Below are 15,389 nucleotides of genomic sequence, written 5' to 3' on the forward strand. Positions count from 1 at the left end.
TGGGCAAATAACTTAAACATTTTCTTGGCCACAGTGCTTGGTATGAGACTTTTGCAGGGACTTCTGACCCACTGGACACAAACCTGGAAAGAAGGCTGGAGTTGCTGCAGCCACTTTGGACCGTAACAGGAGCATCTATCTATATAGACAGAGCCAGCACAGAGGAGCTTAAAGCAAGATCAGGGCAGTAGGGGGGTGACACACTGAGTCCTGATTGATGTTGTGCCTAAAGCCAATCCTAACGCTGCTGTGTTTTATTTTTTTTGGTTATGTGAACCAATAAAATCTCTTCTCACTTAAGCCAATTTGGGTTGTCTTGTTATCTACAACCCAAAAGAGCCCTTAGTGACAAATGTCATAACAAAGTGAGAGCCTGGATGTCCACTCCTCAGGAGCGCTATGTGCAGGCCATCCATGGAGCCAACCCCACCCTCCACTCACCCCTCCACATGAAGCCATATGCCATACTGCTCACAGAGTTCTTTCAAACGTCCAATCTTATCTGTGTGCCCTACTGCTGCAGTTCCTAGGATAAAACACACACACAAAAAAGATACTAAAAGGAACAAATATTTTCTGAGTCTTTAAAGAACAATTAAAGAGCTTTAATATACGTTATCTCTCTGTGATGGAAGTAGTATTATATCTGTTTTATTAAGATTTACTTTGTGGACTGGCTTAAAATCAACTTTTGCAAATTGATGATTCAAGTTTTCAAGAGTGTGTATTCTCCATTACACGTATCTACAAAAAAGCTTGCAGCCCTGGCCAGAGTGGCTCAGGTGGTTGGGTGTCATCCCACAAAGTGAAGGGTCACCGGTTTGATTCCCACTCAGGGCACATGCCTGGGTCACAGGTTCAGTCCCGGGTTGGGGCATGTGTGAGAGGCAACAGATCAATGTTTCTCTCTCACTGATGTTTCTCTCCCTCTCTTCCTTCCTCTCTCTCTAAAAGGAAATAAATAGCCCTAGCTGGTGTGGCTCAGTGGATTCAGTGTTGGTTAGAAGCAAGGGGTTGCTGGTTTGATTCCCAGTCAGGGTACATGCCTGGGTTGCAGGCCAGATCCCAGTAGGGGGTGCATAAGAGGCACCCACACATTGATGTTTCTCTCCCTCTCTTCCCCTCTAAAAATAAACAAGCAAACAAATAAACTTTTTTTAATGGTTTAAAAAAAGCTTGTGAATTGTGTTCTTTAAATCCCCTATATACTATTTTCTATCTACTTGAATTGTTGCTTCATGAGAAATACATTCAAGTCTCCCAAATTGATGTTTATAAGCATTTATAACTGTTATCTCTTAGATTACATGAATTGTAATTAATATGAAGCCTATTTTATCTCACACTAACATTGCTTAAGTACTTTTGTTCTGTTAGCATTTGTCCAAGATAGCTTTTCCTACTCTAACTTTTTGTTACTTTCTGGGTTATTTTTATTTACAGGTGTCCTTTTATTAAAAACAAAAAACAAAAAACGTGGCCCTGGCCAGTGTGGCTCAGTTGGTTGAAGCATCAACCCATGGAAAGGTCATGGGTTTGATTCCTGGTCAGGGTACATACCCAGGTTTCAGGTTCAATCCCTGGTCAGGGCACGCATAGAAGGCAACCAAGCGATGTTTCTCCCCCACTCTCTCCCTTCCTGTCTCTAAAAGCAATGAAAAAATGTCTTTGGGTGAGGAAAAAAAAAAATGAAAAATACATAGATGAATTTAAGATGTTTTTAACTAAATTTGGAGGTCCTTTGTTTTAATATAGAACATGTATTCTGAAGTCAGTTTGAACATATTAAACACTTTAATTTATCTCCTTGCTAATTTGTTTACACTATAGCTTTTGCTGGGCAGATCCCTCTTCTCAAAGCATAAACAAAGTATGGAGTCACGTATTATCCCAACTATCTAATTTCCATTTAGCAGAATCCCACCTAATATCCCAACTAATTTCCATTTAGCAGAATCCCACCTCGTAAGATTTTAAAACCTTACTAAATGCCTTAACAAATAAAACTGATGCCAGCGATTCTTCTGCAGGATTTATGGTAGGAAAAGAGTTGAAAACTTCCCCAACTTGCAAGTTTGTCTCTATTTTAAAAACAATCTTAACTGAGCCCTGGCTGATGTGGCTCAGTGGATTGGGCGCCAGTCTGTGAACCAAAGGGTCAATGGTTTGATTCCCAGTCAGGGCACATGGCTGGGTTTCGGGCCAGGTCCCCAGTAGGGGGCATGCGAGAGGCAACCTCACATTGATATTTCTCTTCCTCTCTTTCTCCCACCCTTCCCCTCTGTCTAAATACAAGTAAATAAAATTAAAAAAAAAAAACAAAAAAAACTTAACTGACATATTCGTTTTAGTTGAAACAAGATCAAAGGCCAATGCATGAACTGTGTCATATGACCCATCAAAACTAAAGCATGGTACTGTGTTTTAGTGACTTGACCACATTCAGATTCTCTTTTCAACTTTTTTTGGCAATGTCTGCTGGCTAACCCCTGCGATGTGTACTCATGGAGAGTAAGCCATACTGGTAAGTCACTCAGTCACATATAAATTGTAGCCTCTCCTATCTATTGAATGATTGAATATGGGTGGGTTTGTTTCTTTTTAAACATACAGTTTGCTAAATCAGGCAGGGAGTGGTGGTTTTCCTGCTAATAATAAGATGGGTATGTGTTTTTTGTTTATTATTATTTTTAAAATGCAGTTGGCCCTCTGTATCCACACACCTGGAGCCAACCAACTTGAATTAGAAATATTCAGGAAAAAACCCCCAGAAAGTTCCAAAAAGCAAAATTTGAATCTGCTATGCACTAAGCACTATGCTGAATACATACAAATTCATGTGGAGGCACATCCTGCTGTAGCCCATATGTAAATGCAGGATATATGCACATATTACACTATAATAGAGACTTGAGCATCTGTGTATTTTGGTATCCAAGGCAGGGGGAGGGTTCTGGAACCAATTCCCTATAGCCAAGGAGCAACTGTAACTAGCTTCATTGACTGAAGTATAATTTACAGGCAATAAAATCCACTCATTTAAGTGTATGGTTCACTGAGTTTTGCCTAAAGTAACCAGTGTGTAACCACCAACACAGTCAAGGTAGAGAATATTTCCATCACCCCAAAGGATCCTCCCCACCCCAAAGTTTCACTCTTTCCTCTACTCCCCACTGGCTCTGGACAATACTGATTGTTTTCTGTCACTATACTTTTGTCTTTTTTAGAATTTCATATAATCATATGCTATGTAACTTCTTCTATGTCTGGGTTTTTGCAGTTAGCATGCTTCTGAAATTCATCCCTGTGGATAAGTATATCTGTAACTATTTATACTTATTACTTAGCAGCCCACGAGATGGATATGCCACAACTTGTTTATCCATTCACAAGGTAAAGGACATCTGGGTTGTTTCCAGTTATGAGTATTGCATACAATTCTCTATGTGGACATGTGTGTTCTTTTCTCTTTGATAAATACCTGCAAGTGGGACTAATGGATCGTATCCAATTCTATGTTTAATCTTTTTAGGAACTGCCAAAACTATTTTTCAGAATAGCTGTAACATTATTTGCTCCCTACCAGCAATGTACGAGAGTTCCAGTTGCTCTATATTCTCACCGGCATTTGGCATTGAATTTTTTTATTTTCTCCATTCTAGCAGATACTTAATAGCAGCTCACTGTAGTTTTAACTTCCATTTCTCTAATAACTGATATTAGCATCTTTTTAAGTGCTTAAACATTCATATATTGGTATTTTGTTTGGTGAAGTGCCTGTTCAAATCTCTTGTGCATTAAAAAAACTATATTATTTGTCTCCTTAATACTCAATGGTAAAACTTCTTTACGGATTTTCATAAAGTCCTCTGTCAGAAAAATGTTTTGCAAATACTTTCCCCCAGTCTGTAACTAGCCTTTTCAATTTTCTTAACAGAGTCTTTTGAATAGCAAAAGCTTTTAATTTGTGATAAAGTCCAACTTATGGTTCATTCCTTTTGTGTCCTAAGAAATCTTTGCCTACCCCAAGATCACAAAGATCTACATTTTTTCAATAAGTTTTAGTGTTCTGTCTCATATGTTTAGGTCTATGAACCATTTATAATCAGAGTGAGGTAAGGGTTAAGGTTCAATTTTTCCCACATGCACATCTGATTGTTCCAAGACTACACCGGTGGAAAAGACTATCCTTTCTCCCTTGAATTATCTTGGCATCTTTGTTAAAAAAAAAAATCAAGTTATCATATATACATGAGTCTATTTCTGAACTGTCTATTCTCTTCAATTAATCTCATACTCTCTTATTTGTAGCTTTATAGTAAGTCTAAAAGTCACATAGGGTAAGTCTTTCAATTTTGTTCTATTAAAAATTATTTTGGCTATTCACAGATCCTTTGTATTTTCATATAAATTTTAGAATCACCTTATCAATTTCAATAAGATTTAGCAATTTCTACAAAATTTGCCTAGATTTTCATATGGGTTGAGGTGAATCTATAGATCAATTTGGGGAGATCTGACTTAATAAGACTTAAGTCTTCCAATCATGCACATGGCTTATCGTTGCATTTATTTGGGTCTTTTTTAATTTCTCTCAGCAACATTTTGTAGCTTTCAGTATACAAATCTTTCATACATTTCTTAAACTTAGCCATCAAGTTTCATTTTTTTGATGCCATTATGAATAACATTTTAAGTTCGATTTCAATTGTTCGTCACTAGTATACAGAAATTATACAACCTTAATAAATTTGTTTATGAGTTCCAATGACTTTTCTTTGCTTTACTTATTCAGGACTTTCTATCTGTACAATCATGCCATTTGCAAATAAAGACAGTTTATCCTTCCTTTCAATCTGTATGTTAATTATTTTTCTTATTCATTGCATTGTCTAGAACTTCAAATAATGTTAAACACAATATGGTAAGCAGAGCAGAAAATAGGAATTGACCTGCTGTTACAAGGTGCACATTCAAGTATGACATTTTAAAATTCAACTTAGAAAGGAAGCACATGAAGGAGAGGCACTTACAACCTAAATGAAAAAGCATTCACACACAAACGAAATAACTCCTAAAACAAACAACAATTAAAGGGAATCAAATGAGCCAACTTTACTATTATAATTCTTACCACAATACTCATACAGGGCTATCCTAAAAATGTGGCACACAAGTATTTCTTAAGACTTGGACTATTTTAGGCTAAGTACTTAGTCTGTCTCATACATGTTCAAAATTTAAGATTCAGATTCATGATACCTACCAGCATTTGCAACCAGTAATAGGGGTAGTTTTCCTCGTTCTATATCATCTTTAATCATTTTTTCCAGGAGGGCAACATCCTGGGATTAAAAGACAAAACATGAGGCGACCAGAATAAAAGTTATACAATGAAAAATTACAACTTCCAAAAGAAATACACAGGACTCTCAAAATTAATCACTCAAATCAATTCTTGAAAACTTTTTTAGTTTCTCTAATCATAAATATGAAAAATCAAATAGTTTTTCTTGATTTTAAGTATGATTAAAGTTAAAACTGCATATATAGAACCAACATTCTCTAGTTTTAAACATTTATGTTTAAAGAAAATGTTCTCTCAATCCCCAAAACCAGCCAAAAATGTATCTCTATTAGTTACTCATTCATACAACTAAATCAATGTACAGAAAACCAAACTATCTTGAAAACAGAAATGCAGCTCTGGCTGGGTAGCTCAGGTGGTTGGAGTGTCGTCCAGACACACCTCGTTTGTGGGTTAAATATCTGGTTGGGGTGCATACAGGAAGCAACCAATGAGTGTGTGGACACATGGAACAACAAACGGATGTTTCTCTCTCTCTCTCTCAAATCAATAAATAAAATAAATTAAAAAAAACATTTAAAAGAAATGCAGAACCCCAAAGCCTATCCCTTTTGCATCTGGCTTTAGTGTGCAATGGAAGATCAAAGCAATAAATGAATAGGCTAATAATTATCTGGAGGCCAGCAAACACAACTTCAGTTAAAAGGAAGACAGTTTCAAAACACAATTCTGTATAATTTTACAAACCAAAAGGAGAACTCACCATCTGATGCTGGGATCCAAACATAGTGTTACAGGGCACACGAGACAAACAGGGGAACGGCAAGCCAAGCTGTAAGAAGAAACATACAATTTTACAAGAAAGCTCTTTGTCACCATTCACTTATGCCCTCAAAAAATGTGACTCTGAGACAAGTCACAATTATTTTTTAAACACTCTCTCTCCTTAGGAACTCTCAATATTATAAATAGATGTTAAAGCATAACTAGAAAGTTAAGCCAAGAGAAGGGTGAATTTTCAGAAGCTGAGATGTCTTACAAGAGGGCAGAGACAATGTAAAATTTTCTAAATGAGTCAACTAAATGAGTTACTATCTTTGGTATATTTTATATACCAAAGAACAAAACTGGAAACAACTGAACTTTTCCAAACTGGAAACAACTGAACCCTGAGCATTTTGGAGGATAATTTAGGCTCCTTCCTCCAAACATTAGTAACACCAGCTAAAGGCATTCAAAGAATACCTTATTTATGGGTCCACTCCACTCCTAAAAAATCAATAAATATAACCTAGCAGATGTACATTTCTTAAAGGAAATGAAATCAGAGTTATAAAGATAGTAATTGTCAGATTTTATGTTCTTTACTTTTAGCTCACAAGTCCTTGTGGAGTTGATAGTTTTAGAAATTTTTAAATAGTTGCAGCATATTGTTTTATATAACTAAGACTTGGTAAAAGTTAAAGATCAAAAATTTAACAAGCACTTTATTCACACTCTTTCCCCCTTAAAGGATTTATCTTTTAAATTATGAAAGTGAAACCCAAACAATGCACACAATAAAAAAATACATGTAGATGCCCTGACCAGTGTAGCTCAATTGGTTAGGCGTCATCCCTCAAAGCGAAAGGTCGCCAGTTCAATTCCCAGTCAGGGCACATGCCTGAGTAGTGGGTTCAGTCCCAGATTGGGGCACGTACAAGAGGCAACTGAATGATGTTTCTTTTTCACATTGATGTTTCTCTCCCCCTCTTTCTACCTCCCCCCACCTCTAAAAATAAATAAACAAAATCTAATATACTGTATTTTTCGGACCATAAGACGCACCTAGGTTTTAGAGGAGTAAAATAGGAAAAAAAATTTTGAAGTCAAAAAATGTGGTAAAATATTTAATAACATGAATAACATAATATTTCACAAATGTAAATGTAAGCTACATTCGGACTATAAGATGCACCCCCATTTTCCTCCCAAATTTGGGGGGGAAGTGTGTCTTATAGTCTGAAAAATACGGTATATATACACACACACATATATATATATATATATAAATTAAAAGTGAAAATGCCCCCACATAAGCCACCAATCCACTAGTGTTAACAGGTTAGAATGTGACCTTCCAGACATTTTTTAGGCATAAATATATTTATATATATTTTTCTTGGTATAAAAATACTCATGTAAGTATGTAAAAACTTTTGCACATATATATACTCCTCTGCCCCCTGCCCTTCTCATTTAACAGAATACTGTCACACATCTTTTGAAGATAGGACTGCTGTCCCACAACAGCCTCAGGTCCATTAGAATCTGGCCTGTAGTGGGTACTCAATAAGTAAATTGTTTCGTGTTCCTACTGGGATATTATAAAATTCCCCATTTTTTTACCCTCAAGAAGAGGACATAATTTCTTGACACTAGTGACCACGGCTCAGAATCACCTTAAGCCCCTGACTTCCCCCCATCTATCTCCCCAGGGCTCTTCCACCTTAAGAAAGACAAACTCTCCAACCCTAAGGGTATTGCCTTAAAATATTCTTGGCCAAGAGACTTATCGTATTTTGCTGTGTATAATGCACACTTTTTTGCCCAAATTTCTGAGGGAAAAATAAGGATGAGCATTATTCATGGGCAGTACTTAAACTGGGGGTGCACATTATACACGGTAGTGCATTTATACATGGCAAAATACGGTAATTTCTTGTCTCAAGGTAGCCCCCTAATTGGGCTAAATTCACTATAAACTTTAAAAATAATAATGCTCTTTGATATAGTAATTCTATATTGACTCTGAAAATCTGAGAAATATAACTCTAAATATAGAAAAAGCTTTACGTACAAAGACGCCCATAACAGTACTAAACAAAGAGTATTAACACTGGTCACAGAAAGCAAAAGAATGTAAACACTAAGTGTCCAAAAGGGAAACAGTTAAAACACTATACAGTCACTTGAAGGGATATTATGAAGACATTAAAATTAACTTTACTTTGAAGAATTGTTAAAATATGATATATACCTGTTATAATAGTAAGTGAAAAAAGCCAGATATAATCATGTAAAAAACACATATGTAGCCTTTGATTAAAGCCTGGAAAGAAATAAAGTAAAATATCCACTGCGGTTGCCTCTGGACAACTAAAAAGGTACATATATAAATTCATTAATATGCATTTATGTGTTTTCTTATAATGAAAAAAAACAAGCATATTGAAAAACCCATCTTTCTTTTCACTTGAAAAGAACAGCAGCTAAAGAAATGGGTCTACACACTTTAAGAAGTTCCAGGGCAGAACGAAACATCTGATCTTTAAAATGCCCACCTTCCACCACATTACCTGATTACAAAGGTACTGGCCCAGGCCGGGCCTGGCAGCAGCACTAAGATATATAACAGGTTTCTTGTTATATAACACGTTGAATCCATCTACTACAAAGTCTTCATAATGAGAATGAATGGCAAGCCTACAGATCTTTGCAAGTCCTTCTCTTTCTTCTTCATGGAAATAAGCACAGCCATTTTCATACCTGTTAAGAGACACCCATATATTGATTAATATGTTCTTATTTCTGGTTCACTCTGATTTACATCCTAATTTTGTAATCATGGAAGCAATTCTTTTCTCAGCCTAGAGACTGTCACCTAGATCAGTCAAAGGAGAAAGGAATCACCCTCATCTGAGATTGCTAACCTTCAACTCCTTACAGCTGAAGGTTAAAAGGAACAGAGGCAATGACCTTTCGTCCATACCCAACTCCATACAAGGCAGAAAATATGAAAATCAGTAAAGAATAGGAGTCCCTCAGATATAAAAAGGTAGGATATCATGGTTTTGGCTTATTCTATAAGAAGGCTAGCACTGGATAATGCAGGCATGGTTCTTAGCAGAGTTTTAGCTCTAAAACATCCGAACTACATAAAATTGTCAAAAACACTAATCAGGCTGACTTTCACTTTCACTACTATTTGCTGGGGACTTTTTATTCTTCTTAATCTCCTAGAGAAGGGAGGGAGAAAGAAATTCAATTACAGGTATTAGAATTTTATTAGTAAAAAATTTCTTGTCTTGGCTGGTGTAGTGGATTGAGTGCTGGCCTGCAAACAGAAGGGTCACTGGTTTGGTTCCCAGTTAGGGCACATGCCTCGGTTGTGGGCCAGTTCCCCACTTGGGGGCGTGTGAGAGGCAACCGATCTTTTCTCACACATTGATGTTTCTCTCCCTCACTTCCCCTCTCTCTAAAAGTAAATAAATAAAATACTTAAAATAAAAGGAATTTTCTCCTTTGCAATATAGTTACGCAAACTTACACTCTTACAGGCCTATCTCTTTCTTGACATCTGAAAGTGAGTCTCCCAAGTTAAATGTTCTAATGTTAGGTAATCATTCCTTTTCCATAAAAGCATTAACATAAAAATACTACCAGTCCTATGTCTTCTACTGAATCCTCAATCTGCTATAATTCCTTAATAATGCCATCATTATCATAGTATAAAGCAAATTTCAATTTCATAACACCTATTCATTTTCCTTATCACATTTCCTTTCTAATAAAGTATAAGTTACAACTTTGATTAAAAAGTTTAATCTGTTTCACTGCTCTAAGGTCTGTTGACATGTGCCAATCAGCAACTCTAAAAGTAAGGAACTGATGGCATTATCCAACAAGCATGTGCTTATATGTTCTTGGCTCTTATTTTTTAAAGATTTTATTTATTTATTTTTAGAGAGGGGAAGAAGGGAGAAAGGGAGAGAAACATCAAAGTGTGGTTGCCTCTCAAGCGCCCCCTACTGGGGACCTGGCCCAAACCCAGGCATGTGCCCTGACTGGGAATCCAGCTGGAGACTCTTTGATTCACAGGACGGTGCTCAATCCACTGAGCCACACCAGGCAGGGCTCAGCTGTTTACATGTATGAATTCATTAGCTCATTTCTTCCCCAGAACAATGCCATGAAATGGATATTAATGCTACCACCACTTAATAGATGAGGAAACTGAGGCATGGAGAGGTTAAGTAAGCCTTCCAAGAGGAAGGGGAAGAGGCAAATCTGAACACAGATAGTATAACACCAGAAAAGATCTGTCACAGTCCATATCCAATTCATAAATATTTTTATCAGGAACTACTCATAAAGTCTTTACCTGAAAATTCTGCATAGCCATAAGGTAGTGTCTGAAAGTATCCTAGTTGTAAGCTTTCTTAACTTCTCTTTGTCCAGAGTTGAAATATAAGCTCCCAGACTATGTCCCAACAAGGCTATATGACCTTGTTCTCCAATACTCTGGATTCTGTTAATCAAAATTTATTAGATTAAAAATATATACTAGTAAAAACACAAATAAAGAAGTAAAACTTTTAGAGACATTATTTCACAGAAATTTCCGTCAGGCTGAAAATCCACTTAATGGCCTAAAAGGCACAAATTCAGATGAATTTGGAAAATTCAATGCCTATAAAGTATTGACAGTCTGGAGAAGAAAAACATTTAAAAAACTGCTAGGAGATAAATATCCTTCTATTTATTAAATATGTAATAAAAATACAAACTTTGGGAATAATTTTTTCCTAAAATTCTTTAAAAATTAAATACCAGCCATAAGAACTATGGAAAGGAGAGCTAAAATGTGCAGAAAACAATTTTTTAAAGAATCATTAGATGAAGATCAATTCCTTGCATTAAATAGCTATTTATAACAAAAATATAGCAAATTTAAAGGGAACTAGGTATTTATAGATAATTAAAATGAATGGACTAATTTTCCTTATAAAAATAACTGTAAGTCAATTTTTAAAAAGCCAAAAAAAATCAAACAGGGTACTGGGAAAGGGAGACAGTTCATAGAAAAGGAAATATAAATGGGTTTTAAAACATGCAAAAAGATACTTAACATGGTTCACAAGAATATGCAAATTAAAATTATGATGAAATATCATTTCTCACCTATCAGACTGGCAACAACCCTTAAGTCTGCTAACACTCTTGCAGGCAAAGGTGTGGGGAAAGAGGTACTCTCATACCGTGCTGGTGGGACTGTAAACTGGCACAGGTTCCATGGAGGGAAATTTGGCAATATCTATCAAAATTAGAAATATACAAACTATCTGGCCCAGTAATCCCACTTTGGAACTTTAATATCCAGAAACATTTGCTTCTCTGAGAAATTATACATGTACAAAGACTTTGGCTGCAGCGATGTTTGCAACAGTAAAACACAACAAGGAGACTAGTCAAATAAAATGTGGTTCATCTATTCAAAGTAAAACCAAACAGTTCTTAAAAGAGAAAACTACTTGTGTACTGATATGCAATGCACTGCAAGACACAAATTAAAAAAGCAAGGTACAGAACAATGTGCATAGTATTTGTGTACTGGAGGAGCCTACTAAAGCTATTTTGTTTGTGTATACACACACGTAAAATATTTCTGAGAATACACAACATTGTCTATCTCTAAGGAGGAGAACAAAATAAGAGAAGCAGATGTAAGAAGGAAAACTCTTTGTGTACTCTTTTTATCTTTGAAATCTGAACTGGGAGAATGCATTATTTATTCAAAAAATTTAACTTTAAAATAACTAAAGAGAAAATGAAACTGAGTAAATAGCTAAATAGATGAAAAGGAAAATAAAACAAATGGATGATTTACAGACGACGTGGCCTGCCACCAATCAATTCAGTTGCAGCAATTTTTAGCAATCTGAAGCAGAAGCACAAGCACAGAAGCAGAAGCAATCAAAAGCAAAAAAACTCACAGCATCCATTCTTTGGTACTTTTGCCAGTCCCTCCCAGAGACATGATACCATAAAAATTACAGGATTTAGTTTTAGTAAATGCCTTCCTTTTACAAAATATTTTACCTGAAATATATAAATGTCTTTCTGAAAAGAATAAACATCCTCTTAATATCATATGCAACTCTGAATGAAACATAGCTAATTATTTTAGCAACTTGGAAGAATGCAATCACTTTCAAAATCAGTAACACGTAATACTGTCAAAGAGAAGCTGCCAACCGTTCTCTATTACCGGGCATCCTGAGGCTCCTCATCTTCATCTCCATGCATCAGATTCTGAACTAACTGAAGGATGTTCACCATATCTTGTCCACTGCAGGGGGAAAAAAAAAGAAAAGAATTGATGGACAGGTGGAAATGGCACACATCCCCAACCACTCTCTATTTCTTCTCATCCAAACTAGCTTTGATAAGGTTTTTTTTGATAAGTTTTTTTAACTGAGTAAGAATGTGTTTGAGATACAGTATACATCTTTTAAAAACAAACCTCAAGTTATTAACTGGAATTTTGAATACAATTGTACTTGGAGTTAATTAAATCTACTTAATCTGAGATTGAAATTTTTTAATTTCACCAGTATTACTTAAGGCAGTATTTCTCTACCTGTTCATTAGAATCCTGAAGAATACGCATGTCATGAGAGCCAAAATAGTCCTTATGAGATGCTGAAGGTCACAGAAGCAGCAAGAATACTCCAATGCCACTGGTATATTTAGTTTCCCTCCATGTAGGCATCTTGTCTGTTCTAACAGACTTGAACATGCAATGCAAGTATCATTTATTTACTCTTCCCCAAGCTGGGAAACTGGAGGTCTACTTAGAGTATAAACAGATTTACTTCTATCCAAGATATGTTACTAAGTGCTCATCATGTGAGGTGGTGAAAACTTCTGGGAAGAATGTGAATGGCTAAAGTAGTAAGCAATGTCAAAATGAATACATGTAATGTGAACATATTATCGCTCCATTAATGAGAATATTACTAATAAAAAGTTTCCTCTTTTGAAAAAGAAGCACTGTTTGCCCAATACCCATTCTCCCCAAGGTGATGACCTTCACACCAGAGGGGCTCTGGTCCTTGGACACTGTGTAGAGATTAGGCTGTGTGCCTAGCCATATGACCTTGAGCAAGTTATTGAAACTCCCTAAGCCCATACATTAAGGAATTGTGAGGATGCAATCAGTGTATGTACAGCATTTAACACTATGCCTGGCACAGTACTATCTCAGATGTTGGCTATGAGCACTATTAAGTGGAATATACCTGACCAGTAGCATTAATACCCTTCCATTCTAAGAATTACAGATGGTCTCTGTGGTTATCTCTTCTAGGAAAACTTCTGTGGGATCAGTAGAACTCCTTAATTCCCTTCAGGAAATTTACTTCTCTGAGGAGGTTAATAGAACTTGGTTGCTGCTCTGACCTGTAGAATACACTGCACATCTAGAGGGCTTCAAGCCAGCACCACTCAAATTACAAGCAGGAGTGCCTATTTTAAAATAGTGGTTATCTGGGTGTGTTAGATGTGACATTTATCAACACACTGTTCTTTTGCAACTTTGTATATATTTACATTCAGGTCAAAGGGCAATTTAAGGGAGCTGTAATGTTTACTTATGTGCAGTTTCCTGGTTATAAAACAAAAAACACAGCCCTTGTATGAGGAAGGACTGAAATTTTAATTACAAATTGAGTGCTAACATCCTGTGAAAATTTTAGTCAGGTAGCTAATTATATTTCTAATATTTTCCCTGCTAGTTCAAACCACAAACACTTGACAAATTTGCTTTGGTTGCTACAAAATAAGTCACTTTGCCAAATAAATGGTTAAAACTGACACTTTCCTTTCATTTTGCTGTATTTTAAACTAAGTATGAGAGTTGAATTATAATTATAAATCTGTGATTGTTTTTGATTCATGATGTTGTATTAAATTCTGAATGGGAAAGGGGGAGAAGCGGGCAGGCTTAGCATTATCACCAATGGCATTTCTGTTTCTGTTACATTGCTCATAACTCTAAACTTAGTTTTTGCTTATGAAAACTAAAATTGTAAATCAATGATAGTAAATTCTTGGTTTAAAGAAAATGTACACCCTAACTAAAGGTATCTATCTTCATTTCCACTTACCTGCCTTGGAGTGGCCCCGGAATATCCCCTGAAAGGAGCTTCTTTCCATTTTCCTCCTCTGTTACTCTTATTTAAAGGAAATTATAAAAAAATGTTCATTTTATCTATCAAATTTTTAACATTTGAGCATGTAAACATGTGACAATGTTACCTATACTATCTTAGTAACTGATGGTAGAATTTAAAACACATTTGTCACTTCTCTCCATCTCCCTACCCTCCTTATCCCAGCCCCTAATTTGGAGTCTAATCTGAGTTTCAGGAAAAGAACATGAAAAAAAATAATACTTCAACCTATTTCTTAGTTGATATCCTATATGACCTTAATATATAGTAAGAAATATTATAGATTCCAATCAATACATTTAGTAAAGAAAACTCTTAATAGGAAGAACTGAAAATTATTAAGTCCTGCCCTTCAATTTCAAAATCCTTTAATTACAAAGCATCTTCTACCCAAGACAAATACCATCTTTAAGGTCAGCAGAAGCTAAGCGTGACATTCTGAAACCCAGAGGTGTTTTTAACAGCAGGAAAACCAGTGCCACCAGTTTCATAACAGGTTGAACGTGTTTAATAAGGTCACTTCTGCTCCACAGGCTCACCTGTGACTGTCTTCTAGCATCTTCATAGCTTCCTTCAAGTTTTTTCCCATTTCGGCTAATGTAGGGTCTGCTATCTAGGAAACAAATTTTTAAAAGGTTCAATTTTGATAATCCCTATTACTTCTATAGCATAATTGATCCAGAAATACAAAACACATGGATTTATTATAAAGCAGATACTCCTTTTAGAAATTCTAACAGTACAAATATATAAAATAAAAAAGCCCACCAGTTCCACTCCCCAGGGGAAGCCACTTATAAGTTTGAGTAATAGCTTTCCAAATTTTCACCTTATTTATATGCACTTCTGCAACTTGCTTTTTTTTTTTTTAACTTTATAGTGACTATGGTTCCATGTCAGTATACTCACTTCATATTTCTTAGTGATAACGCTTTATTCCATTCTATGGATGTACCATTGTTTAACCAGTCCTGAATTAATAGCCCCTTAAGTTATTCCAGTTTTTCACTCTTAGAAGCAAGGTTCAGAAACATGTACAGTGTGCTATTTGTCTTACTGCTGTAGTAGGCATGTGTGTCCCATAA

The 15,389-nt window shown here is 35.8% G+C and overlaps 1 protein-coding gene across 4 annotated transcripts in view; it reads right to left on the reverse strand.

The window, feature by feature from the left end:
• The window catches only part of PDXDC1 (pyridoxal dependent decarboxylase domain containing 1), a 51,616-nt gene that overhangs the window by 25,762 nt on the left and 10,465 nt on the right, over positions 1-15,389 (reverse strand). For all 4 annotated transcript variants that reach the window (XM_045204375.3, XM_024571707.4, XM_045204376.3 and 1 more), the window contains exons 2-9: positions 14,844-14,917; positions 14,239-14,304; positions 12,339-12,419; positions 10,452-10,598; positions 8,647-8,836; positions 6,072-6,140; positions 5,267-5,345; positions 442-526 (exon numbers count right to left, since the gene is read on the reverse strand). In XM_045204375.3, the coding sequence (XP_045060310.2) occupies positions 442-526; positions 5,267-5,345; positions 6,072-6,140; positions 8,647-8,836; positions 10,452-10,598; positions 12,339-12,419; positions 14,239-14,304; positions 14,844-14,917 (791 nt within the window). The remainder of the gene's footprint in view (positions 1-441; positions 527-5,266; positions 5,346-6,071; positions 6,141-8,646; positions 8,837-10,451; positions 10,599-12,338; positions 12,420-14,238; positions 14,305-14,843; positions 14,918-15,389) is intronic.

The sequence above is a fragment of the Desmodus rotundus genome, chromosome 1 (genome assembly GCF_022682495.2).
Source record: "Desmodus rotundus isolate HL8 chromosome 1, HLdesRot8A.1, whole genome shotgun sequence".
In the NCBI taxonomy this organism is placed as follows: domain Eukaryota; kingdom Metazoa; phylum Chordata; class Mammalia; order Chiroptera; family Phyllostomidae; genus Desmodus; species Desmodus rotundus.